Genomic DNA, 27,657 nt, shown 5'->3' with positions numbered 1-27,657 from the left:
TCCAATGTTAATTTAATTTTTGGACTAGAAAGGTGATTTTGTTATAGTTATTTTAAGCTTGTGCAGATCAGCAACAAAGTGAACAACGGAAGGTAAGTTAACTGATGGTTGGGTCAGACACAGGAAAAAATGGAAGGACTCTGGCCGGGTCGGATGTGGTTCTGTCAAGGCTCGGGTCGGGTTTTTTTTTTGTAGACCCGAGCAGGCCTTTAATTGGGAGTCTGGATACCTATGATCTGCAGATCCTGGAGACTGTTCAGGAGGACAAGAAAGCACAAAAAAACTGAGGAGTTTAAAAGATTTATTTTACTGTTCTCAACAGATAGAAATACTAAAACAGACCAAGAATAGTATGTCAAAAAGTAAAGCACAAACCTATCAGTTCACATAACTTAAAGTGCATTATCTATGGCTCTGTTAGAACATATTGCCCAAGTACCAGAAACAGAAGGAGTATATAATAACAACTTGAATTTATATAGCAGCTTTAATGTAGTAAAAGTCCCAAGGCACTTCACAGGAGCGTGATCAGACACCAAACCACAGGAGACATTAGGGCAGGTGAACCAAATGTTTGGTCATAGAGGTAGGTTTTTAAGGAACGTCATAAAGGAGGAGAGGTGTGGAGAGCTTTAGGAAGGGAATTCCAAAGCTTAGGGCCTAAACTTCTGAAGACATGGTGGAGTGATTAAAATCATGAGGAATGCAGAGTTTATCCTCCAAGGTTCTGTTATACCACCCTCTCTGTTACACACTCTTCTCATTATAAGGCTGTCAGTTATAACAGTGTTGCACTCCATCCTCAGAGATGAACAATGAACCCACTGCACAATACAATGGAAGTCGTCAAAATTTATTGAAGCAACAAAAGGGTTTTTAATATAAAACAAACTGCCAGAATATTAATATTGAACTTATGTGCAACATGTTAGCAATCGGATCACCTAAGTTTAACAATGAAAATGATAACAGAAATATGGTGATCCCCACCATCTACCACTTTATTAACGTACAGGGCTCAGGAAGGAGCACAGCATGCAGTTCCTGTATCTACAGACCCTTCCCTGCCCACCCCAGTGAATTAACATACAATCCAGAGCACAAATCGCAGTCCTTTGCAGCTTAAAAATATCATACAAAGCCTCAACCCATCTGTCTGCTAGGAGTGAGAAATGGAATTTATTACATAGCACCCAAGAACTTCAGGTATGTCCCAAAGTGCTTCAGATGCCATGAAATTACTTTAAAGTGCAGACACTATTGTTAGGCAGAAACATCAGATATTGCACACAGCAAGATCCCACAATCATGTCGATTGAGTGAAGAATGTTGGCTGGGGAGAAATTCTTGCTCTCCATTAAAATAGTACCATAGGGTCTTTTACATCCACCAAAACAGGCAGACATGGTTTAATGTCTCAACTGAAAAAAGGGCACCTTTGACCTCTGCACCAAGCGTCAGCCTAGATTATGGGCTCACTTGAACTTACAACTTTCTGATTCAGAGGTGAGAATGCTACCCACTGAGCCAAGGCTGACACACATTATGACATTGTTATTATTTACCAAGTAATTTCCAGGCTTTAACCTTCTAAATATATCAACTGGCATGCACCTTAAATGTAAGTTTACATAATCTGGATTGTAATGTTGTTTAAAATGTCTGACAAACCCACAAAGGTACAAAGCCTGACAGTTGTATTATTGCATTTTCTAAAATTACAAAAATATACATATATATATATAATATATATATATATATATATATAATACATACACACACTGATTGTATTTGCAAGACTAGTTTCTCTCATTTATTTCTTTGACAATTTCCAAGAACTTGCTTTAGTTTTTTGTAAATTGTCTTAACTCAGAAGGCTGTGCAGAATTTCCGATGGTATTTTCAGTGGCATGAGGTCTTCTAATCTTTGCTTTCTGACCACTAGTTAATTTCTTCAGCCAAGTAAGTCAGGCAAATGCCACCCCTCTGACAGCAGGTTGCTATTTCAATTAGGCACTAGGAAAGGTGTTACTTTCTTCTGCATATTGAGTAATGCAAGCACAGAGAAAATTAAAGCCAGTGTCCAAACTGGGCAACCAGTCACTTCATTTAAAAAGAAAAACAGACAGGCACACTTGCTGCTGGGCCTCTAGGTGTCACCATCACATACTGACCAATCTTATTCATGGTATGTGCTAGAGACACTAAATAGCAGACTGAGATTACTACACCACCTTTTTATAATTCACTCGGATTAAAGGGACAAATTACTCAACGATGTGGAACAGGTTCAAGGGGCTAAATGGCCTATTTCTGTTTTTACGTTCTTCCCCTTCCCACAGTATTAGCTTCTCCTGTCTCACCACAGTTGTTGATGTGTGATGGGTTATACATGTCGGAGAACAGCCATACTTCCAGCTACAATTAATGCCAAGGGTCCAAAGTGTAAAGAATTGGAGGACCTTGGAATTGGAAATTGAAAGGAATTAAATCATACACGCCTCCCTTCCGGTGGCTGTGTTTGTACTGGGAGTCCAATTCTGGATCCATGGGGTGTAAGTGATTGCAGTGAAGATATATAGTGTGCTTTGTAATCTAGTGGTAGAACACAAATGCTCCAATACCCCAAATAATATCTGTGCAAATTTCTACTGCTTGTATCTTCCATGCAGCGACTGTTAGATAGATGAGCATCTAATCAAACAGAACATTGCAACTCGTTGGTGGCGCGTGAACTGTAGCAAATCTCCATGGGCGAGGGTCAGGAAACATGAGCATTGCTGTGTAAGGGTGGGAGGCAAACTCATGACATCAGGTCTGGTACAATCAATCAACAGACTTTATACCCTTGCTCTCTAATACTTAATGGGTAAATGGCACATCAGTGTGGCACTGAGCCACACAAATCAAAAGGTATGAACTGGGGTGGGAGGTGAGGTGAGAGAGCATTCCCAATGTTTGGTGCTGGGTATGTGGTATATCTGTGCAGAGGGAAAGCACCCCTGCCTGTTGATGCTAGGATGTGCAGCATAATTGTGAGGAACAAGAGTACCTTCTGCACATTGATGCTGGATGTGTGGTGTAACTGTGGGCAGGGAGAGCAGCCCAACTTGTGCAGTATAACGAGCATTAGTGACCACAGTTCTTCATCTGCACTGAGCACCAATTCTATAGAAAAAGGGGAGAACAAGAACCAACATGGCAAAATTGGGGTTCCAAGCCTGTCTGGATCTGCCTAAAGTTGCAGTATTTCTCTGCGAGAATAAAGCTATCCCAATAATCATCAATCACTCTCGGAATGGAATCCAATATAATTCATGGGAATTCTGTGGCATTTTTGTGAAGAGAAACAGTGATAATGCTTCATGTTTGGGGGTGGAGTCCCCCAGGGGCTGTGCCCTTCTATGATCATCCTTCACACTGATCCCATTCACTCCTCATAGACTGCCCCACGTGTCTGTAGCTGGGAACTCGGTGACCTCCCCGACCTCAGTGAAGGGCTGTTCGTCCAAGGTGTAAAGTAGCTTGTAACGTAAGCGAACCTTCTCCTGAAAATGAGCACGAAACAGGAAGCGCACAAATTAATAAATAACCACAATCCACACACTTGGGTTGCCAACTCTCCAGGATTGTCCTGGAATCTCCAGGACACTGCTATGAGCAAATCTCAGGAGAAAAAAAAAAATCACAGGGGCATTAAAAGAAAAGATGATTATTTCATTTTCTTTTGAGTGCTTTGTAAATTAGTTATGAAAATATCGGAGATGGGAAAAAGACGGTTTGACTGATGGTCAAGAATCATCCAATCAAGTAATGGTGAGCCTGTTTACTGTCCAATTGGCTTGAGGCCTTGTGAGGATGAACCTATGAGTGTGGGAAGATGGGGCATTCTGTGGATGGACTAATGGGAATGGATAGGCAATGCAATGTGAGGACAGGGCTCTTGGGCATTATGGGGTCAGTTGGAAGTCCAGGAATACATTCTCACAGAGAAATAGAAACTGGGTGGTTTTATTTTAATTTAAAAAAGTCAACATATGAAACTCTCCGCCGAACAAAGGTGGTGGAGGGGTGCCACCACCACCCGGTAAACGGGACCTGGAACAAGCAGAGATCAGCAGCCCTGATAGCACGTTGACCTTTACACTTACCTCAGCCATCAGACACAAGGTGCTTGTAATAAAACCCGACTCCATCATAGCAACACAAAAGCCCTTCACCTCGATGAAAGGCAATTTGTTGCTTTTTTTTTTAAAAAAAGAAAAACAGTTTGAAATGACTCAATTTAAGAGGTGGAAATGGGACCAAAGGAAAAGGAGGGAAATTATAAAGCTGTTTCTTCAGAGCAGCAAAAGCAGATCCAACTTCATAATTGAGGTAAATAAAAGCAAAATACTGCGGATGCTGGAAATCTGAAAAAAACAAGAAATACTGGAAATACTCAGCAGATCTGGCAGCATCTGTGGAGAGTGAAGCAGAGTTAATGTTTCAGGTCAGTGACCCTTCATCAGAACAGAGGTGGCACAGTGGTTAGCACCACAGCCTCACAGCTCCAGCGACCCGGGTTTGATTCTGAGTACTGCCTGTGTGGAGTTTGCAAGTTCTCCCTGTGACTGCATAGGTTTCTGCCAGGTGCTCCGGTTTCCTCCCACAGCTAAAGACTTACAGGTTGATAGGTAAATTGGCCATTGTAAATTGCCCCTAGTATAGGTAGGTGGTAGGGGAATTGAGGGAAGGTGGGGATGTGGTAGGAATACGGGATTAGTATAAATGGGTGGTTGATGGTCGGCACAGACTCAGTGGGCCGAAGGGCCTGTTTCAGTGCTGTATCTCTAAATAAAATAAATAAAAGTAAAATTGGGTAGAGAAAAGTCTGTTCTCTTTCCAATGGCCGGGTATGCAGCAAGTGGCAAGGATCTGAAATGCACTGCCTGAGTGTGTGGTGGAGGCAGATTCAATCATGGCTTTCAAAAGGGATTTAGAGAAGCTCCTGAAGAGAAAAAATTTGCAGGGCTACGAGTAAGGGGAGAGGGAAGGGGAGAGGGACAAGCAGAGTTGCTCTTGCAGAGGGGCCAAATGGCCTCTTTCTGTGCTGTAAACATCCTATGATTCTACACAATACATGGCAAGATCAAGTGCACGGGTGTCCAATGGCCGGGTACACAGTGCATAGTGGGGTCAGGTGTACGGGCGACCAATGGTGGGAAGTGATGTGACAAAACCTCCCAGAATACGTCCAGAGTTGGTTTATCGAAAGCAAGATGTCCATCTAACCCTTACCTTCTGGGGATTGGCAAGGAGCATGATTTGCGAGATGACAGGAGGCGGGAGGACGGGATTACACGCGGGAAGCTCCGTGCCAGAGGCGGGCTGCAGCTTCACCTTCATCACCTGGAAACAAACAAATACCCAGAGCAATGAGGTCACGGCCATGACTCATCCAATACAACACCAAGGGAGGTTACACTGCAGTGTATAAATGGAGCAGACCCTCCCTCAGACACAAGGCACAGGTGAAGCACACATTAGCAACAGTCACATCCAGTTCAACTTGGATGCGATTGATGTGAGTAAACCGTGGCTTTTAACACCTTCACACAAACACACAATGTGCAATGAACACCCTTACCTTTGGCACTGCAGCTTGGAATACGATGCTCTTTATGGGTGTTGGTGCTGAGCTCAGCAGTGTGATGACGACGACCAACAGATCAGACCTCCCGAGGGGAGGAGCTTTGGCGAAGTGGAAGAGGACTTGGAAACCGTCTCTGTCAAAGGCTGTGATATGCGGAACACTACCTGCGGGATTAATGGGGGAAGGAAATGAAGCTGACTGTGCCAGAGTGACAGAGGGGAGAGACAACTGGGATCCTGCCCTACATTGTGGTGTTAGCTGATCTCACCAGGACAGCAATAAGGGGACTAAAACTGGCCTCAGCACCCATGGACTGGGAGGGGAGGGTGGAGCATCTCTCAGCCAGGCCTCCTGACTCCGTTTGGTATCCAGAGCCCAACCATTGGAGGCTGTGCTTTCAGCTGCCGAGGCCCGAAACCCTGGAATTTCGTCCTTAATCCTCTCTGTCTCTTCATCTCTCTCCTCCTTTAAGATGATCCTTAAAACTTTTTTGACCAAGATTTTGGTCCCCTCTCCTAATGTGTTCTTATGTGGCTAAGTATCAAATTTTGTCTGATTGTTCCAAGGCACTTCACAGTTTACTGCTTTAAAGGTGCTATATAAACGCAAGTTGTGGTCACAAAGAAAAGCATAGATGAGGGAGGCCTTTTGGCCCATCTAGCTGATTCCCCTTACAGGAATCCACAGGGCTCAATTGAAGTGTCTAGCTCCCATTCCTCTTCCCGAGCCCATTCCAGGTACTGATCCCTTTGTGTGTCAATGACTGCTTGCTGACCTAAAGTTCACCAACAAAACTGCATCTCCCCAACTGAATCCAGTAATCATTTTGAACACCAATAGATCCCAATCCCACTCGTCAAAACTCAGAAGGGTTGGAAATCCCTCTCTTGATGATTGCAAATGGTCACCCCTTCTCCTTCCAGTCACTCTTGTTGCACCTACTTGCTTTGATGCTCTCCAAAGGCACAAAGACATTCTTCAAGATGTCCTTGGTACCAGTTTGCTGGGGACTAGCAGGCGAGGGGTTCGGTGGAGCGGGTGAGACAGGCTGAGGAGGGGTGGCCTTGCAGAGCCCTGGCAGTCCAGAAGTTGCCCATTGAGGGCAAAGAGCCAGTGCTCTGAGCTGAGCTGAGGCTGTGGGAGAGCTGAGGTCTGAGGCAGTGGCCAGTTGGTGGGTCAGAGTCTGCTTCTGAAGATCCTTCAGCGTGGGTTTCACTTGTGGCTGGTCCCTGGTCAGATATCAAAAAGAATATTGTTATTTTGAAAAGAAAAGGAGGTTCAAATCATTAAATTGTTTTACGTGCCTTGCTCCCTGAAACAATCTTAGATTTGGCTAGAAGCCCTGAGACCCATTTTACAAACTGAGAGTACTGAAGGAGCATGACACTGTCAGAAGGGCAGCACTGAAGCAGAGAGACACAGAGAGAGAGAGAGAGAGAGCACCAGAGAGAGAGACAGAGAGAGGAATAGATGCTGCCTCTCACCATCGGACTGCCTGAGCTCGGGGCCCGAGAGATTGTTCCATCAGTGTCCTGCCCAGCAGGTCCAGGCTGGCCAGGCCGCTGCTCTCACTGGACGTGGAGCTCGGTATGGTTACAGCAGGTGTCGCTTCCTGTAACAGAGACACATCAGCACAGAGAATTAAACCAGAGTTGTATGTGGATTATAAAAGGGGCAAATTTTATACAAGTTTCCAGCGTGGTGGGAAACGGGTTGTGGGAGCATAGGGGAGAGGCTCTCCAAACCTTGCACAGTGTGACACACTCTACACACCCAAAACATCAAACAAACACATTCACTCACTCAACACACATTCACTCTTAACAAAGGGTCTAACAGCAGGGGGAGCAGGTCATGCACCAGAGGAAGAGGGAAGGTCACCCAGTTTCTTATGTTATTTACCTCGAATGTGTTCCAATTCATGGGCTCCCGTGCTTGCTGCATCAGTGGGGGATCATTCAGGCCTGGAAGAGTAATGTGTCAGTGAATCACCATACAGAAGCTAGCCGCACCCTCCAAACACTCTGCCCCTCACCAAGAGTGACCTCTCTGGGCACCAATCCATCACTTGATCCATGATTCTTGGACAGGGCGATCAGTGGGAAGCAACACTGACCATCTCCAATTTCGATCCACATTTTAGATCAATTGGAGAATATTTCTCAGAATAGTCAAAGGGGTAAAAGAGGGAAATGATTTCAAAGTTTGGGTGACAAAGGACAGTCAGCCCCGTTGATCCCATCTCGCTTCCCACTTACAGCACAACCCAACTGAGAGGCAGACAGGGCCTCAGTTTAACAGCCCATCTGAAAGACAGCACCTCCAACAGTGCAACATTCCCTCAGCACTGCTTTGGGAGTGTCAACCTGAATTATGTCCTCAAGTCTCTGGAGTGGGACCTTCTAACTCAAAGGGAAGTAAGATACAACTGAGCCAAGCTATCAGTTTCTTTCTCTGTGCTTATTTTGTGGATACATTAGGGATCGAAAGGCAATGCGAGATCAGCAAATGAAAGTTGTCATGGTACACAGTAATGTTGTTATTTAAGCTTAAGTTATGGTCGGGCCAGCACTCCGATGTCAACTGCACATTTGACCAATCGAGAAGAGAGATAGAAAGTAGCCAAAGGGGGGGAAACTGCATATTGCCACCACAGCATACTGTGGACGGAGACAGTCGCATGACTTAGTGCTATTTTGTTTCATTAAAGGGGCAGAATGTTACTCACCCAATGACATCAACTCTTCATCCAACCAGGGAGGCAGCTCCTTCCCGGAGTCTGCAGTCCAGAAGGTTCCAGGATTTCTAAAGTCCGACTCCAGATCAGTTAAATCTGCCAGCAAGGGATCGGCTTCAAAAATGAAATGACTGAGTTTAGATCCTGATTTTAAAAGTCGCGATTTCATTCAACCACAGACCACATACACGCTCACTTTTCTGTCCTAGATCCCCCCACCAACACTGGCACTCTGAATGCTCTATCCTCAGACCCCTCCCACATTCATACTCTGAACACACAGTCCTCGGCACCTCTCAAACACTTGCACTCTGACCCGACTCCAGCCTCCACACTCGCACACTGGGCACTTCACAGCTTTTCGGATTCAATATCGAGTGCAACAACTTTAGATTTTAACCAACACTCCAATTTTCTCTTGGACATTCTGTAACCATTTACACCTCCTCTGAACCAAACTACTGTTTCCATGTTTGTGCCTCTATCACCTGTTTTTGTCATGTAATCACTCTGGCCCTCTACACTTTTGTTCTTGCCCTAACCCATCATTTTCCCTGGCTCTGCATTTACTTAAAAACTGTTACTTGTTAACTTTGTTTTTCTCTCCACAGATGCTGTAACAAATGCTACTTGACCTGCTGCCTTTTTCCAGCATTTTCTGTGAGCTAAGAATTATGCCGACAACCAATTTAACATTGTCAGTAGGGCTAGCAGTGTGGTGCATCTGCGCATACTGGAAGCTACATATATTAATACACATGGCATTGTTCTTTGCAGACAGAAAGAACATGTACAAACATTGTGCCCGTTTCAGCTAAACAAGTGACATCTATTCGCTGGTTCATGCCTCAGGGCAATGCCTTGATCAATCAGAATCAAGCTTCCTGGTTTAAATTTCAAACAAAGCTTGGCTGTTAACTGTCAGTCACCGTAAACTGGTGCATTCTCCATGGCAATGCCTCTACCAATCAGAGTTCACTTGCCAACCAATCAGCACTCTCGTCTCATACAATATAAAGTTGTTTTCCCTTACATTGGTGTTCTTGCAAATTGTCCTGATGAATGCAGGACGAAAAGCTTCAACGTGTCTCAATTTTCAGCAATACTCATATAAACTTTGGTGAAACTGTGTATTAACGTCTGCCAGTTTCAGTGAGTAGCAGGCAAGTGCCCAGGATTACCTTTGGAGACTGCTTCTCTGGAGACGCTGTTCGCCTCGTGTCCCTCCACTATCTTCTTGTACGAATTGACCACGAGAGTCAGTGAATCATTGGCTTGTAGAATCTCCACTAAAAAAGTGGGAAAGGAATCAACATTACTGGGGTGTCTAAACTGGCACCTGGCTGGAAACAGTTCAATGACTCCCGCCCCCCACTCCCTTGCCCTGTTTCCCCCCAACTACGCCACAATCCACATTAAATAAGACACCCCACACCTCCAACCAGGAAACAATGTACATACCCAAAGCTTCATCATTATCTATGGTGTCGCTTGCGAGTCGGAACAGTGTCGGCCGCAGCTTCTCACAGCGCTGATACAAACCCTGTACACAAACAGCAGGGACCACAGTAAGACAGCACATGCCCAGGGTGAAAATAATAGTCAGATTGTTAAATTAGCAGAGAATAACAGATATCCAGGAGCAAATTACAGGCTGGAATCTGGTCGAAGGGTTCGGGTGGTTTGTATAAAATTGTCACCTTCAGTATTTCTCTCTGGTTTTCTGGCACACTGTCTCTCTCGTATAGGCTCAGCATCTCGCTCAGCAGCTTTGTGCTGTTGTTCACTTCCTCGATGGTTTGAATCCTTTTGCTGATTTTCTCAGCCTTCTCTTGGTCCTGTGAACAACTTCACTTTTAAGAATTTACTAGGTAACAAGAAAACGAATATATTTGTTCCCTTTTCTCTTCCAAGAAACCTTCAGCCTTACACTTCGAGGGCAGGCAAACAATGTGTTACACAAATCTTCAAGAGCGAGACTAGATGGGGAGTGTTGGTTGGCTGTTAACCGTGGCCACCTTCACAAAACACACATTTTCCAGTGAGTGCTGGAATCCCTGGCTGGATTACCTGCCTGGACACTAAGACTGATGGCAACCGTTGCCTTTGCAGCACCACCCTCCAGCCGAGTTCATCTGACATGCAGACCACAATCGTGCCTGGGACCCTGCAGAAAGTTTTGTACCCTACTTATCCACCGAACCAAAACTCATTTATCTTGTATCTCAACACCAGCTGCAGGAACTCGGTTATAAATATCACATTGCTGAGTTATTCCAACTGATTTGACTGAAAGACCTGCCCTCAAGTGCTGTTTAATGTACAGAGTCCTTCACCCTGCCTCATCACTGCTGGGTCAAGTGCATCATGAGATATAAACTGCTGCTAAAGGGGGTCAACGGGAATACACATTGTAGGGTTTAAGCAGTCAATGGGGATACATACTGCTGGGTTTAGTGTCAATAAGGATACAAATTGTAGCATTTAGGTTGTCAAATGGGGATACACACTGCTGGGTTAAGGTACAATGGGGATATACATTATAAGATTTGCATTGTTAATTGGGATACACACTGCCGGGTTAAGGTCAATAGGATACACACTGCTGGGTTAGGGTCAATGGGGATACATACTGCTGGGTTAGGGTCAATGGGGATACACACTGCTGGGTTATGGGGCAATAGGATACACACTGCTGGGTTAGAGTCAATGGGGATACACACTGCTGGGTTATGGGGCAATAGGATACACACTGCTGGGTTATGGGGCAATGGGGATACACACTGCTGGGTTAGGGTCAATGGGGGTCCACATTGTCGGGTTTAAGTTGTTAATGGGATACACGCTGCTCGGTTAGGGGTCAATGGGGATACACATGTTCCCGTAAAGGTGAAGGATAGGACCATCAAGTCAAGGGAACCTTGGATGTCAAGGGATAGAGAGGATTGGATAAGGGAAAAAAAGGAGGCTTATGGCAGATTCAGAGTGCTGAAAACAGCGGAGGCCCTTGAGGAGAATAGAAAGTGTAGGGGAGTACTTAAAAAAGTAATTAGGAGAGTGAAGAGGGGGCATGAAAATCACTGGCAGACAAGATAAAGGAAAATCCCAAGGCTAGGTTAGGGGTCAATGGGGATACGCACTGCTGGGTTAGGGGTCAATACGGTTACACTCTGCTGATTTGGGGGTCAATGGGATAAACACTACTATTGCCTGGAATTGTGTTTTACAGAAGTTGGAAGGAGCTGGATTGTTTGCCAGCCGTTCTGAATGAACTCACCTCTTTAATGACATTCTTGATCAGCCTGTTGGCAGCCTGCAAGTCCTCTGGGTTGTTGCTTTTGATAAGTCTTGCAAGGAGCTGTGGAGACAGGATTTTACAGAAAGGATTCACTTTTTCCACTTTCTTTGGGCTCATTTACAACTCAAGAGGGTAGAATTGGGAATCTCCAAGTGTTAGCCGGGTCTCAGTTGTTGGCCCTCTCGCCTCGCAGTCACAAGATTCTGGGTTCAAATCCCACTCCAAGGCTTGAGTACAAAAATCTACACTGACATTCCAGTGCAGTACTGAAGGAGTGCTGCACTGTTGGAGGTGCCATCTTTCAGATGAGACCTTAAACTGAGGCCCCATCTGCCTGCTCGGGTGGATGTAAAAGATCCCATAGCACAATTTTGAAGAACAGCAGGGGAGTTATCCCTGATATCCTGGCCAACATTTACCACTCAATCAACATCACAAAAAAAAATTATCTGGTCATTATCACATTGCTGTTTGCGGAACTTGGCTATGCACAAATTGGCTGCTGTGTTTCCTACATTACATCTGTGACTATACTTCAAAAGTAGTTGATTGTCTGTAAAGTGCTTTGAGACATTTGGTGGTTGTGAAAGGCACTATAGAAATGCAAGTCTTTTCTTTTTTCTACAACCCTTCAAATATTACATTTTATTTACTTTCCATGTTTGCAGTAAGATAATTTTTTTGTTGCAGAATTTCTTACACATTAAAAAGTCATATTCCATTGATTTGGCCAAACTTTACTGTCCCACCACCATTGAGATTGTGGGCATCAGGGTAGAGATAAGAAAAGACTTTACCTTTGTATTGCGCCTTTCACAATCCCAAAGTCGGTTGAATAAGGGAGGCAAGGTGAGAGAAGGTACGATTTGCGGTCAAAATCACAGATACAGAGAGGTCACATGGGATGACCAGGTCAAGGTAATGAAGAAGGATATAGATTGGGGAGTTGAGGTGAAGAGTGGTACTGAGGAAGGTCAGGAATGACGCAAAGTCGGAGGAGTGGAGCTAGGGAGTTAAGGAAAGTCAGGAGAGAGGTGCAGTTGGAGGAGAGGAGTTGGGGGATTTAAGGAAGGGCAAGTTGAAATCACAGAGGATGGGAAGGCTGGTCAAACACCTGACTAGGGTGGCAGTGCCCCGTGAGTGTTTGCATGTGGGTACTGTAGGAGTATATTTTTATAACCTTTGATTTCTCTTCATCATCAAAAAGCAAGCTCTTCATTCTCGGAGAAGGCGGTGGAAAAGGTTTTTCATCCGGTAATTTAGGATCCTTCTTTATGACACCTAAGGAATGAGAAACAAAACACGAGGAAGGAAAAGTTCAGGAAACCAGGATGTACAAGCAGTTTGATAAAGGCAAGAAGTCACTTGTGGGAGTGGTGTAGAGGCCCCCTAACAGTAACCACACAGTAGGACAGTCTTCACTATACAGCATACAAGTAACATCACAGAAATAGCCGCAAATCAGGAAATGGAAGGGAGGGAGGAACTCAAGAAAATTATAATCACCAGGGAAGTGGCACTGAACAAATTGTTGGAGCTGAAGAGTGACAAGTCCCCGGTCCTGATGGACTTCATCCTAAGGTCTTAAAAGAAGTGGCTCATGAGATAGTTGAAGCGTTGGTTTTAATTTTCTAAAATTCCCTAGATTCGGAAGGTTCCATTAGATTGGAAAATAGCGAATGTAACTCCTTTATTCAAAAAGGGAGGGAGACAGAAAGCAGGAAACTATAGGCCATTTAGCTTAACATCTGTCTTATGGAAAATGATAGAAGCTATTATTAAAGACATTATAGCAGGGCACTTGGAAAAGATCAAGGTAATCAGGCAGAGTCAGGCAGGGCGGCACAGTGGTGCAGTGGTTAGCACCACAGCCTCACAGCTCCAGCGACCTGGGTTCAATTCTGGGTACTGCCTGTGTGGAGTTTGCAAGTTCTCCCTGTGTCTGCATGGGTTTCCTCCGGGTGCTCCGGTTTCCTCCCACATGCCAAAGACTTGCGGGTTGATAGGTAAATTGGCCATTATAAATTGCCTCTAGTATAGGTAGGTGATAGGGATAGGTGGGGATGTGGTGGGAATATGGAATTAGTGTAGGATTAGTATATAAATGGGTGGTTGATGGTCGGCACAGACTCGGTGGGCCGAAGGGCCTGTTTCAGTGCTGTATCTCTAAACTAAACTAAAACATGGTTTTGTGAAAGGGAAACCAATTTATTGGAGTTCTTTGAGGGAGTTACATGTGCTGTGGATAAAGGGAAACCGGTGGATGTACTGTACTTAGATTTCCAGAAGGCATTTGATAAGGTGCCACATCAAAGGTTATTGTGGAAAATAAAAGCTCATGATGTAGGGGGTAACATATTGGCATGGATAGAAGATTAGCTAGCTAACAGGAAAAAGAGAGTAGGCATAAATGGAACATTGAAATAAAAACAAGAAATGCTGGAAATACTAAGGAGGTCTGGCAGCATCTGTGCAGAGAGAAGCAGAGTTAACGTTTTAGGTCAGAGACCCTTCTTCAGAACTGACAAATATTAGAAATGTAAAAGGTTTTAAGCAAGTAAAGCGGGGGTGGGGCAAGAGATAACAAAGGTGAAGGTGTTGATAGGACAAGGTCACAGAGAATAACTGACCAGAAGGTCATGGAACAAAGGCGAACGGTATGTTAATGGTGTGCTGAAAGACAAAGCATTAGTACAGAGAGGGTGTGAATGACTGTAAAGCACAAAGCAATCCAAGGACAAACATTAAAAAAAACCAGTGGGTAAGCACAGTGGAAACAAACTAAACAAACTGAAAAACCTAAAATAAAATAACCAAATAAAAAAGGGAAAAGAAAAAAAGAAAAAATAACTAAGCATAAAAAGGGGGACCCGTCATGCTCTGAAATTACTGAACTCAATGTTCAGTCCGGCAGGCTGTAGTGTGCCTAATCGGTAAATGAAGTGCTGTTCCTCGAGCCCACCATCTCATAAAATGCATGCAGTGTAGAAAGGATATTTAATATGAGCAGCACCTTTCTGAAATTGTTCTGCTCTCTTGAGGGAAGATTATACATGGGATGTGAAAAGGAGATTCAATGGGTGGGTAGAGATCATGACAGGAGAGATTATACATGGGGTGTGGGAGGAACCGTCCGTCTTTTGATTTACAAGGGAGTACAGGGTTATGGGGGGCAGGCAGGAGAGTGGAGTTAAGGCCACAATCAGATCAGCCGTGAGGTCATTGAATTACAAAGTAGACTCAAGGGGCCGCGTGGCCTACTCCTGCTCCTATTTCTTATGCTAGGCTTTGGATGAGATGTTAAACTGAGGCCCTGTCTGCTCTCTCACCTGGACATAAAAGATTCCATGGCACTATTTCGAAGAGCAAGGGAGCTCTCCCCAATGTCCTGGCCAATATCTGTCAGCCACTACCGTTAAAAAAATCTGATCACTATATTGCTTTTTGTGGGATCTTGCTCTGTACAAATTAGCTGTCTTGCTTCTACCCTTTAAAAGTTCTTTGTTGGCTGTAAAATGCTTCAGGACATCCTGAAGTTGTAAAAGGTGCTATAGAAATGCAAATTTTTTTTTTTGTTACTCACTGTTTGCTGAGTCAGTCACATATTACACACCTTGCTTCTTCAGCATCTGATAGGCATCTCTAATTTTTATTTCACTTGGTAGCCACAGTGTCCAACTGTACAACATTTCTATTATCTTGGTCTTCACTTGTTCTGAGGACCACATGCCCAGGTACTGCAGGGAAGAAAAAGCAGATCAAAAAAGGTCTGACTGGAGGGGATGGCAGTATTGGCCACCTTTAACTGAAATGCACTTGCTCAGGGAGTTTATAATGTGTCAGAACAAAGTCAGGGAATCCAGGAATAGAAAAGTGCTGACTGCCAACCTGCCAGAAAGGGTTACGTCATCCGTTAGGGTCTCCTCCAGTCAATAGAGCCACTTTTGGGGGCAAATCCTTTCAGCAAGGGGTGCATTTGGCAAGTTCTTAGGTGGCTGGAGGTGCGCGGATCAGACCCCATCTTGCGTACTGCGTTCAGTTCTGGGTACTGCAACCCAGGAAGAATATATTGGCCCTGGAGCAGGTGCAGCACAGATTCACCAGAATGAAACCAAGCTAAAAGGGTTAAATTACAAGGACAGGTTACATAGACTAGGCTTGTATCCTCAAGTACAGAAGATTAAGGGGTGATCCAATCAAGATGTTTAAGACGATTAAAGCATTCAATAGGTAGATAGGGAGCAACTATTGCCCTGGACGATTGGGGGGGTGGGGTGGAGTTTAGAACAAGAGGGAATACAGATTTAAAACTAAAGCAATGCTGTTTAGGGGTGATGTCAGGAAGCACTTCATAAAAAAGGTAGTGGAAATCTGGAATTCTCACAATCAAACTAAGAAAATTGGATATGAAAGCACCATAACATTTATCATTAGCACCAAAGCTCAAAGAAATATTATCAAGAATACATTCTACAGGTACCTTGGGTGATAAGACTTTAATTAGATCATTTAAAAATCGATATTTCCCAGCTTCGTTCTGAAAACGTTTTCCGCAGTTATTCATACAGGTCTCCAACACCTGTGGAAGACGACAATCAGGTCATCAAACTCCAAACAAACATCAAACCAAAACCAGACACAACAAATGGTGAGAGGTAAATCTATGGAACATGATCCTTAGGGAGAGAGTGGGAGCGATTAGTGAGCAAGAGGTCAATTTATGGAACTAACTCCCTGGGGGGGACATTGGGAGTGTGGATTTATTTGGATACTGTCTGAATAACTTGAGACATGACAGGTGGTGAGTGTGGCATGGCTTGGGAGGAAACGATTACTTAGAACCTCCGGTTCCCAAATCTCTTTGCCACTGGGGGTTTTCTCGTCTCATGCCTGGGTCTGTTGTGGACTAATTAATAGAGTTTGGTTGCTGTGATTTATGAACACATTCTTGTTGCATTATGCAACAACCAGGATGTTAGATAGTGAACTAGATGGACATTGAATTTTTTTGTCTACCAGATGCTATGATCCTGTGACATATTTTTGCATTAAGGAGAACAATGGATGTAGAGGAAATTTTAATGGCTGCATTTGCTGATAATGCAACCACTTGGTGGCACTGCAATGGCACAGGCGCAAATGCAGCCTGTGCCCGTAAAATGTCGCACTCTGCGACGTCAGGCAGCTGCCAGGATTAAAGATGGCGCTGCTCAAATAATCACAAGATGGCAACCTAAACACATGGCAGCACACAATGGCCGGGGAGGGGAGGGAGCGAGCGGGCCGGGGGGGGGAGGGAGCAAGCAAGCGGGCGGGCAGGCAGGCAGTGAACGAGCGGGCGGGTGAGCCAGCGGTCGGGGGTGTGGCGAGCAGGCAGTGAGCGAGCGAATGGTCGGGGCTGTGAGCAAGCGGGGGTCGGGAGCGGGGGGGAAGGAGGAGAGCGCGCCCACCACCAGCAAGGTCTTTGGCAGCACTCTCCCCGCTCCCCCCACCCCCGCTCACCTTGCTCCCCCCACCCCCAACCCCTGCTCTCTCCAGCCCGGATCCCCCACCATCTGCCCACGTTACGCGATGACGTCTTCTGCGCATGCGCCAACCAGTCCTGGCACTGCGGAACGCAACGCATGCGCAGAGGGTAGGAACCAATTTGCGCATGTGCGCATATTGGCGCAGTCAGATGACGTCAGCTGCCGGCTGCGTTGTCAATAATCACTGTGAATTTTAATTTAGCTCTATCCAGTGCTGTACATCCCCTGAGAGTGTTTAATGGGACATGTAGACAGCACTTTACTTAGTATCTAACCCATGGTGGTACCTGCCCTGGGAATGTCTGATTTTTTAAAATATATTTGTTCGTGGCATGTGGGCATTGCTGGCTAAGCCAGCATTTATTGCCTAGCCGCCCTTGAACTGAGTGGCTTGCTAGGCCATTTCAGAGGGCATTTTAAAAGTCAACCACATTACTGTGGGTCTGGAGTCACATGTAAGCCACACCAGATAAGGATAGCAGATTTCCTTCCCTAAAGGACATTAGTGAACCAGATGGGCTTTTGCAACAATTGACAATGGTTTCATGGTCACCATTAGGTTAGCTTTTAATTCCAGATTTATTGAGTTCAAATTTCACCACCTGCCATGGTGGGATACAAAGCCATGTCCACAGAGCATTAGCCTGTGCCACTGGATTACTAGGCCAGTGACATTACCACTCGGCCACCGCTTCCCCATGGGACATTTAGAAGGAGCTTTACTCTTCATCAAACCCACGGCATACCTGTGAGTGCTTGATGGAACAGTATTGAGGGAGCTCTAATCATTTCAGCCATGGCTCTGTTGGTTGCACTCTCGCCTTGAGTCAAAAGGTTCTGGGTTCAAGTACCACTCCAGGGCTTGAGCACAAAAATCTACGCTGACACTCCAGTGAAGTACTGAGGGACTGCTGCACTGTCAGAGGTCCTGTCTCTTGAATGAGGCGTTAAACCGTGCTAATTAAAGCATTATTTGGGTAGATAGAGAGCAACTATTTCCCTGATGGCAGCTGCCTGCTCGGGTGAATGTAAAAGATCCCATGGCACTATTTCGAAGAGCAGTGGAGTCATCCTCAGCCTTGGCCAATATTTATCCCTCAACCAACGTCACAAAAAAACAGATTATCTGGTCATTATCACATTGCTGTTTGTGGGAGTTTGCTGTATGCAAATTGGCTGCCACATTTCCTACATTACAACACTGACTACACTTCAAAAAGTACTTGATTGGCTGTAAAGCACTTCGAGATGTCCGATGGTCGTGAAAGGCACTATATAAAAGCAAGTCTTTCTTTCCTTTTCTTTCAGTATCTGAACTGTGGTGGGAACCTGTCCTGATGGGACTTGTTTTCAAGTTATGATGCTGCTGGTAATTAAACAGTTTTGTGTAAAGTTATGTGTTCACTGCAATCAGTGAATAAATCTCACCGTTAGTGCGTACAGCGCCTCCCCTTCTTGTGGCGATTGGATTTTGTGACCCAAAAGGCGTGTTGCAATCTGTGGGCTGAAGACAGAGGAACTTACATTTTCAATTGTCAGTCATTCTTGTTTTCTCACTCTTCATTTCATACCTTTTTGTACAGTGCCTGTACAAAGAGGGCATCCCAACATCAGGACCCATCATCCCATTACATTTGCCCTGATGCTTATATCATAGAATGATACTGCACAGAAGGCCCATTGTGCCTATTTTGGTACTTTGACAGAGCTATCTAATTGGTTCCACTCTTCCTGTCCTTTCCCTGTAACCCTGTCAATAATTCAGTGATCCTGGAACAGGGTTAAGAATAATAATCCAAATCGCCATGCACGTCTCATAGAACAAGTACAATCTCTCTCTATACCGTCACTTTGCTACCCAATCTCCTTCTTACCCCTCCAGCTCCAGATTGACCTGATCGCAAAATCCTTTGATGTATTCCCATTTCTCTTCAGTATTTAGAGGGTTGGTAGCTTTATCTTTAAAAGAAACACACAGACACATTAGAACAAACAGTGTGTGATGATGGTGCCACACCTAAGGCATCAACTCCTTTTATCCTCCAGTGATACTGACTGACCTGCTGAGTCGTTCCGCCATATTTCAGTTTGGTAGCAGCCTGGTTGAGCCTGATTCCGGCTTAGGGTTCCCAACCCACTATGACTATCCAGGAACTTCCTGGAATTAAAGATTAATATCCCTGGACACTATTGCAAGTAACCCAGGAGAAAAGGGACATTAAGAAAATGGGGTTCAGGTGGTTTATATATAGATTAATGGATACCAGGGAGTGAGTGTTTTTTTATATATAATAAAAACAAGAAATGCTGGAAATACTCAGCAGGTCTGGCAGCATCTGTGGAGAGAGAAGCAGAGTTAACATTTCAGGTCAGTGACCCTTCTTCAGAACTGGCAAATATTAGAAATGTAAAAGGTTATAAGCAATGAAAGCAGGGGTGGGGCAAGAGATAACAAAGGAGGTGTAGATAGGACAAGAGATAACAAAAGAGGTGTAGATAGGACACAGAATAGCTGACCTTGTCCTACCCTACTCTTGCCCCACCCCCACTTTACTTGCTTATAACCTTTTACATTTCTAATATATGCCAGTTCTGAAGGGTCACTGACCTGAAATGTTAACTCTGCTTCTTTCCAGACGCTGCCAGACCTGCTGAGTATTTCCAGTATTTCTTGTTTTTATTTCAGATTTCCAGCATCTGCAGTATTTTGCTTTTATTGTGAGTTTTTTTGTGTCTTTGTCTTGAATTCCAGATTTATTAATTTCACTATCTGCTATGGTGTGATTTGAACCCATGTCCCCAGAGGATTACTAGTTCAGTGACATCACCACTATGTCACCGCCTCCCCATAATAGTTACAGGATGGAATCTAATCAAGAGGTTTCGGATGTGTTTATATATATAGAATAATGGATGTCCAGGAGTGAGTTATAGGTTGGAATCTAATCAAAGGGTTTGGGTAAAGTGTGGAATTTAATATCAACGTTCCCTCTAAGCTGCACGGGTGCCACTACTGCACAGCATTCCGGAACATTATGTGCAGAGCAACAAAGAGGCTGCGCACAACAAAGAAAAATTAAAGGGAACATTGGTTTATATATAGAATAGTTGAGAGTTACAGGCGGAAATTTAATTGAGGGTTTGGGATTGGGGGGTGATAGGGTTTATATATAGGATAATGGATATCCATGATTGAGTTCCAGGTGGAATATAATGGAGGGGTTTGGGTCGTTTATATATAGAATAACAATGAGTTACACATTAACACATTAAGAAGGTAAGACTGTGGGAACAATGTTGAAATATTTTTTTTTTAGATTAGAGATACAGCACTGAAACAGGCCCTTCAGCCCACCGAGTCTGTGCCGAACATCAACCACCCATTTATACAAATCCTACACTAATCCCATATTCCTACCAAACATCCCCACCTGTCCCTATATTTCCCTACCACCTACCAATACTAGTGACAATTTATAATGGCCAATTTACCTATCAACCTGCAAGTCTTTTGGCTTGTGGGAGGAAACCGGAGCACCCGGAGAAAACCCACGCAGACACTGGGAGAAATTGCAAACTCCACACAGGCAGTACCCGGAATCGAACCCGGGTCCCTGGAGCTGCGAGGCTGCGGTGCTAACCACTGCGCCACTGTGCCAAATGTTACTTTGACCTCAGGACATTGGAATTATCCATGGCAAACCTGGAGAGACAGATCAAACAAGGAGAATTGGCATTCTTCCCAATTGGCTCTGGCCACTTCCCCATGCAGGGAGCTCATGGGTGGGCCAGTGTGAAGCCTCCTAGTCCTCCATTCTGTGCAATTTTTGCTGCTTAAAAGAAAGATCTGGCATCCACACAACAGCTTTTCATGACCTCAGAAGGTACCAAAGATCTTTACAACTACTTGTGAAGTACAGTCACTATTGTAATGTAGGAAACATGGCAGCTAATTTGTGCACAGCAAGCTTGAAAAAATGAGATAAGGTGTTTGCGCGGTCAGTTGAGGAATATTGCTTAGAACTTAAGAAAGGTTGTAGAGATAAGCCAGGGAACGACAGACCAGTGAGTCTCACGTCAGTGGTAGGGAAACTATTGGAGAAAATTCTGAAGGAGAGAATCTATCACCACTTGGAGAGGCAAAATTTGATTAGGAATAGTCAGCATGGCTTTGTCAGAGGGAGGTCATGCCAAACAAATTTGATTGAATTTTTTGAGCATGTGACCAGGTGTGTAGATGAGGGTAGTGCAGTTGATGTAGTTTACATGGATTTCAGCAAAGCCTTTGACAAGGTCCCACATGGGAGACTTATCAAGAAAGCAAATGCACATGGGACACAAGGTAACTTGATAAGGTGGATTCAAAATTGGCTTAGCTGTAGGAGACAGAGTGATGACAGACGGCTGTTTGAGTAACTGGAAGCCAGTGTCCAGTGGCGTACTACAGGGATCTGTGCTGGGTCCCCTATTGTTTGTCATTTATATAAACGACATAGATGACTATGTGGGGGGTACAATCAGTAAGTTCGCGGATGACACAAAGATTGGCTGAGTGGTTAACAGTGAGGTGGAGTGTCTTAGGTTACAGGAAGATATAGACGGGATGGTCAAATGGGCAGAAAAGTGGCAGATGGAATTTAACGCTGAAAACTGTGAGGTGATACACTTTGGAAGGAGTAATGTGACACGGAAGTATTCAATGAATGGCCTGACACTGGGAAGTTCCGAGGAACAAAGGGACCTTGGCGTGTTTGTCCATAGATCTCTAAAGGCAGAAAGGCAGGTTAATAGGGTGGTGAAAAAGGCATATGGGACACTTGCCTTTATCAATCGAGGCACAGATTACAAAAGCAGGGAGGTCATCTTGGAGTTGTACAGAACTTTGGTAAGGCCACAGCTGGAGTACTGTGTGCAATTCTGGTCGCCACATTATAGGAAGGATGTGATTGCACTGGAGGGGGTGCAGAGACGATTCACCAGGATGTTGCCTGGGATGGAACATTTAAGCTATGAAGAGAGGTTGGATAGGCTTGGGTTGTTTTCGCTGGAGCAGAGAAGACTGAGGGGTGACCTGATCGAGGTGTACAAGATTATGAGGGGCATGGACAGGGTGGATAGGGAGCAGCTGTACCCCTTAGTTGAAGAGTCAGTTACGAGGGGTCACAAGTTTAAGGTGAGGGGCGGGAGGTTTAAGGGGGATTTCAGGAAGAACTTTTTTACCCAGAGGGTGGTGACGGTCTGGAATGCACTGCCTGGGAGGGTGGTAGAGGCAGGTTGCCTCACATCCTTTAAAAAGTACCTGGATGAGAACTTGGCATGTCATAACATTCAAGGCTATGGGCCAAGTGCTGGCAAATGGGATTAGGTAGACAGGTCTTTAATGCATCGGTGCAGACTCGATGGGCCGAAGGGCCTCTTCTGCACTGTATTATTCTGTGATTCTGTGAACACTGGGGAGACCTTCCCTGCTCTTCTTTGAATAGTACCATGCGATCTTTTACATCCATTTGAGATGGCAGACAGGACCTCAGTTCAATGTTGCATCTAAAAGACAGTACCTCCGACACTGCAGAACACCCTCAGTATTGCACTGGAGCATCAGCCTGGATATTTATGCTCAAGTGTCTGGAGTGGAACTTAAACATATGGCCTTCTGACTCAGAGGCAGCAGTGTTACCCACTGAGCCACAGCTGACACCTACACATTGAGGTATTTGAACGATTCCCCCAGCTCCATGCACAGCCCATACGTGACTCAATCAGACTGCCGGATGTCTCACGTTACTTTTGACAAGAAATTTGTTCTGGGTGATGGGTGGGGGCATGCTCCACGAGAGAACAGTGCTAGGCATAAGCACGCAAAGGAACAAAGAAGCTGTATTCCTCAACATGGGTCTTCTACCTCACACTTATGCCAGCAGCTAGCAGCGCATGTTCCTGGTGCTGGCTTCAGTTTGGCTCTGTAACACGTTAGCACTAAACATGCCAGACAGTTCCAGCAGCGGAATTTTTCTCTCCTGAAATGACGAATCACAGTTAGATCCTTATCGGCTGATTTATAAACTTGGATGGAGTCTGTGCTCGAAGTTGTTAAAAGTCCTGTAATGACTAGATATTAAACTGCAACGAGAACATACAATTTATTCTGTACACAAATGAAGTACATTTACCTGGATTGTAAGGTGTTTTCTACTGAAATGAATGCACGAGGCTAAAACAATGACACCATAGCCACCAGTGTTACTACAAATACTCAGATAATGCACACACTTCTTGCATGTAATATAAAAAGAATTTCCTCACAGCCAAACCAGGACCTCCCCAAGAGCAACCCTTGCTGCTGAAGGCAGTGATGTTCTGTATCAAGGAGCAGTTACTCTGTTACAGCCACATGGCCCTGTGCTGATCTTGTGACTTCTCCCATGACTTCCGAATCAACCAATTTCTGCAACCACACTGGGTTGCTGCAATTCTCAGTTCACTTCCGTTATCAGAACGCCACAGTAGAAGCATGTTAAAATTAGGATCTTTCCACCCACCACCATCACCATATCGAATACAGCAGACAATGACTCGTAAATTGCCTTAGAGTATTAATTTTTAAGCAAAACTTGTGGAAATGGTCACGTTGCACTGTATAGACATGGATATTCGCAGGATTCCAGGGCAGAGAGTGTGACAGGTTAATGCACAGGCCGACAGGGCACCAGCCAGCATTCTGCACCACACAAACAGCAAGAAAGTGGGTGGAACTGCTGGATCAGTTTAATTTAAGCATAGTATATTGTGATATGATTTACTTAACTTTGACGGCAATGTAAAACACACTCAGGGTCAATTTCTTCCTGCATTTCAATAAACATTGCAACCGGTGGTGAGGGGGCGGCTAATATGATACTTTTCTTTAAAATGCAATAAATGGAGTTTGCTGCAATGCACTATTAGTTTAACACCCAGTTCATATCTGGGTGACCCCCCCCCCCCCCACCCCACCCCACTAACCATTTTTAACGGTTGGCCACAACTCAGTGGGTTGCAGTCTCACCACAGCCTCAGAAGGTGGTGGGATCAAGTCCCACTCCAGAGACTGGAGCCCATCTGCTAGGCTGACACTTCACAGCAGTACTGAGGGAATGCTGCACTGCCAACGGTGTTGTCTTTCAGATCAGATGTTAAATCGAGGCCCCATCTGCCCTCAGGTCGATGTTAAAGATCCCACGGCACTATTTGAAGAGCAGGGAGCTCTCCCTGGTGTTCTGGTCAATATTTATTGCTCAACCAACATCACTGATCATCATGTTGCTGTTTGTACACAAATCGGTCGTCACGGTTCCTGCTTTAAAATAGTAATTTTTTTTAATGGTGCCATAGGCACACCAGGCAGATCCAGCACCGGGATGCCAGGCAGTTGGTCACTGGATCACCCACTTCTACTCCTCCTCCCCTCATTCTCTCCATTCCTGTTATCTTTATTTACTGGCTCAGGGCCCAGTCTCGCCTCTTCCTCCCTTGTCCTGAGACTTTTACTCTGAAATTAACTCAAAGTGCCCGACAACACAGCCTCAGTCACTCTCCCCGGCCACTGGCCTTAGCCAGGGACTGAACCCCCTCCTCTTCCCCCTCACAGCGGGATGCCCACTCCCCTCCACCGCCCCGCCCGCGATGGGGGCCCCGCACTCACTCAGCCACGACTCCAGAGTCTCTCCTTCCTCCGCCGCCATCACCCGGGCTCCGGCTCTAATGGCCGCCCAAAAACAACACCGCCTCTTTTAAAGAGACAGGCCCGGGATCCGCCCCAACCTGGGGGCACGGGGAAACACGGTGGGGGAGGGGATACACGGGGGTGAGGGGAGATACACGAGGGTGGGAGGGGAGGGAGGGGAGGGGATACACGAGGGTGGGAGGGGAGGGGATACACGGGGGGGGGAGGGGATACACGGGGGGGGGGGAGGGGATACACGGGGGGGGGGGGAGGGGATACACGGGGGGGGGGAGGGGATACACGGGGGGGGGAGGGGATACACGGGGGGGGAGGAAATACACGGGGGGGCACGGGGAAACACGGTGGGGCACGGGGAAACACGGTGGGGGAGGGGATACACGAGGGTGGGAGGGGATACACGAGGGTGGGAGGGGAGGGAGGGGAGGGGATACACGGGGAGGGAGGGGAGGGGATACACGGGGGAGGGGAGGGGATACACGGGGGGGGGGAGGGGATACACGGGGGGGGGGGGAGGGGATACACGGGGGGGGAGGGGATACACGGGGGGGGGAGGGGATACACGGGGGGGGGGGAGGGGATACACGGGGGGGGGGAGGGGATACACGGGGGGGGGAGGGGATACACGGGGGGGGGGGAGGGGATACACGGGGGGGGGGGAGGGGATACACGGGGGGGGAGGGGATACACGGGGGGGGGAGGGGATACACGGGGGGGGGAGGGGATACACGGGGGGGGGAGGGGATACACGGGGGGGGGAGGGGATACACGGGGGGGGGAGGGGATACACGGGGGGGGAGGAAATACACGGGGGGGGGAGGGGATACACGGGGGGGGAGGGGATACACGGGGGGGGGAGGGGATACACGGGGGGGGGAGGGGGAGGGGATACACGGGGGGGGGAGGGGATACACGGAGGGGGGGGAGGGGATACACGGAGGGGGGGGAGGGGATACACGGGGGGGGAGGGGATACACGGGGGGGGGAGGGGATACACGGGGGGGGAGGGGATACACGGGGGGGGGAGGGGATACACGGGGGGGGGAGGGGATACACGGGGGGGGAGGGGATACACGGGGGGGGAGGGGATACACGGGGGGGGAGGGGATACACGGGGGGGGAGGGGATACACGGGGGAGGGGGGAGGGGATACACGGGGGGGGGGAGGGGATACACGGGGGGGGGAGGAGGGGATACGGGGGGGAGGAGGGGATACACGAGGGAGGGAGGGGAGGGGATACACGAGGGAGGGAGGGGAGGGGATACACGAGGGAGGGAGGGGAGGGGATACACGAGGGAGGGAGGGGAGGGGATACACGAGGGAGGGAGGGGAGGGGATACACGAGGGAGGGGGAGGGGATACACGGGGGGGAGGGGATACACGGGGGGGAGGGGATACACGGGGGGGGAGGGGGAGGGGATACACGGGGGGGAGGGGGAGGGGATACACAGGGGGGAGGGGATACAAGGAGGGGAGGGGAGGGGATACACGGGGGGGGAGGGGATACACGGGGGGGGGAGGGGATACACGGGGGGGGGAGGGGATACACGGGGGGGGGAGGGGATACACGGGGGGGGGAGGGGAGGGGATACACGGGGGGGGGAGGGGAGGGGATACACGGGGGGGGAGGGGATACACGGGGGGGAGGGGATACACGGGGGGGAGGGGAGGGGATACCCGGGGGGGTAGGGGATACACGGGGGGGGGAGGGGAGGGGATACACGGGGGGGGAGGGAATACACGGGGGGGGAGGGGATACACGGGGGGGGAGGGGAGGGGATACACGGAGGGGGGGAGGGGAGGGGATACACGGAGGGGGGGAGGGGAGGGGATACACGGGGGGGGAGGGGAGGGGATACACGGGGGGGGGAGGGGAGGGGATACACGGGGGGGGGAGGGGAGGGGATACACGGGGGGGAGGGGAGGGGTTACACGGGGGGAGGGGAGGGGATACACGGGGGGGAGGGGAGGGGATACACGGGGGTGGGGGGGGAGGGGAAGGGGATACACGGGTGAGGGAACGGGAATACACGGGGGCGGAGGGAACGGGAATACACGGGGGCGGAGGGAACGGGAATACACGGGGGCGGAGGGAACGGGAATACACGGGGGGGAGGGAACGGGAATACACGGGGGGGAGGGAACGGGAATACACGGGAGGGAGGGAACGGGAATACACGGGAGGGAGGGAACGGGAGTACACGGGGGGGAGGGAACAGGAATACACGGGGGGAGGGAACGGGAATACACGGGGGGGGAGGGAACGGGAATACACGAGGGGGAGGGAACGGGAATACACGGGAGGGAGGGAACGGGAATACACGGGAGGGAGGGAACGGGAATACACGGGAGGGAGGGAACGGGAATACACGGGGGGGAGGGAACAGGAATACACGGGGGGAGGGAACTGGAATACACGGGGGGGGGAGGGAACGGGAATACACGGGGGGGGAGGGAACGGGAATACACGGGGGGGGAGGGAACGGGAATACACGGGGGGGAGGGAATGGGAATATTCAGGGGGAGAGATATTCAGGGGGGGAGTGGATGGGGATATGAGGGTGTGGATGGGGATATGAAGGAGAGGGACTCGGGTTGTGGGGCGGATGGGGATATATGGGGGACGGCATATATGGAGTGGATGGGGGATACATAGGGGCAGGGATATGAAGGGGAGTGGGTATATGGTGGCAAACGGGGAGATGGGGGAAACAGAGATATATAGGGGAATGGAGATA

The 27,657-nt window shown here is 47.4% G+C and overlaps 1 protein-coding gene across 2 annotated transcripts; it reads right to left on the bottom strand.

Moving 5' to 3' along the window:
• Positions 1-284: 284 nt before the first annotated feature.
• On the bottom strand, positions 285-25,041 carry LOC137383341 (ADP-ribosylation factor-binding protein GGA1-like). Of its 2 annotated transcripts, XM_068056043.1 has the most exons (17): positions 24,880-25,041; positions 19,073-19,157; positions 18,627-18,702; positions 16,151-16,249; positions 15,284-15,407; positions 12,851-12,951; positions 11,650-11,730; positions 10,073-10,210; positions 9,834-9,915; positions 9,554-9,661; positions 8,364-8,486; positions 7,538-7,599; positions 7,120-7,247; positions 6,578-6,864; positions 5,630-5,799; positions 5,281-5,391; positions 285-3,548 (listed from the first exon to the last, which is right to left on the bottom strand). In XM_068056043.1, exons 1-17 carry the CDS (start codon positions 24,917-24,919, stop codon positions 3,438-3,440), a joined length of 1,926 nt encoding a protein of 641 aa, XP_067912144.1. In that variant the 5' UTR covers positions 24,920-25,041; the 3' UTR covers positions 285-3,437. The 2 variants fall into 2 exon arrangements, with proteins under 2 accessions (XP_067912144.1, XP_067912145.1); XM_068056044.1 differs by lacking the exons at positions 16,151-16,249; positions 18,627-18,702; positions 19,073-19,157; positions 24,880-25,041 and adding an exon at positions 15,559-15,692.
• Positions 25,042-27,657: the final 2,616 nt, after the last annotated feature.

Source organism: Heterodontus francisci, chromosome 24 (assembly GCF_036365525.1).
Source record: "Heterodontus francisci isolate sHetFra1 chromosome 24, sHetFra1.hap1, whole genome shotgun sequence".
NCBI classification, from domain to species: domain Eukaryota; kingdom Metazoa; phylum Chordata; class Chondrichthyes; order Heterodontiformes; family Heterodontidae; genus Heterodontus; species Heterodontus francisci.
Note: the sequence above shows the minus strand (reverse complement) of the source record. Positions and strands in the feature narration are given on the sequence as shown.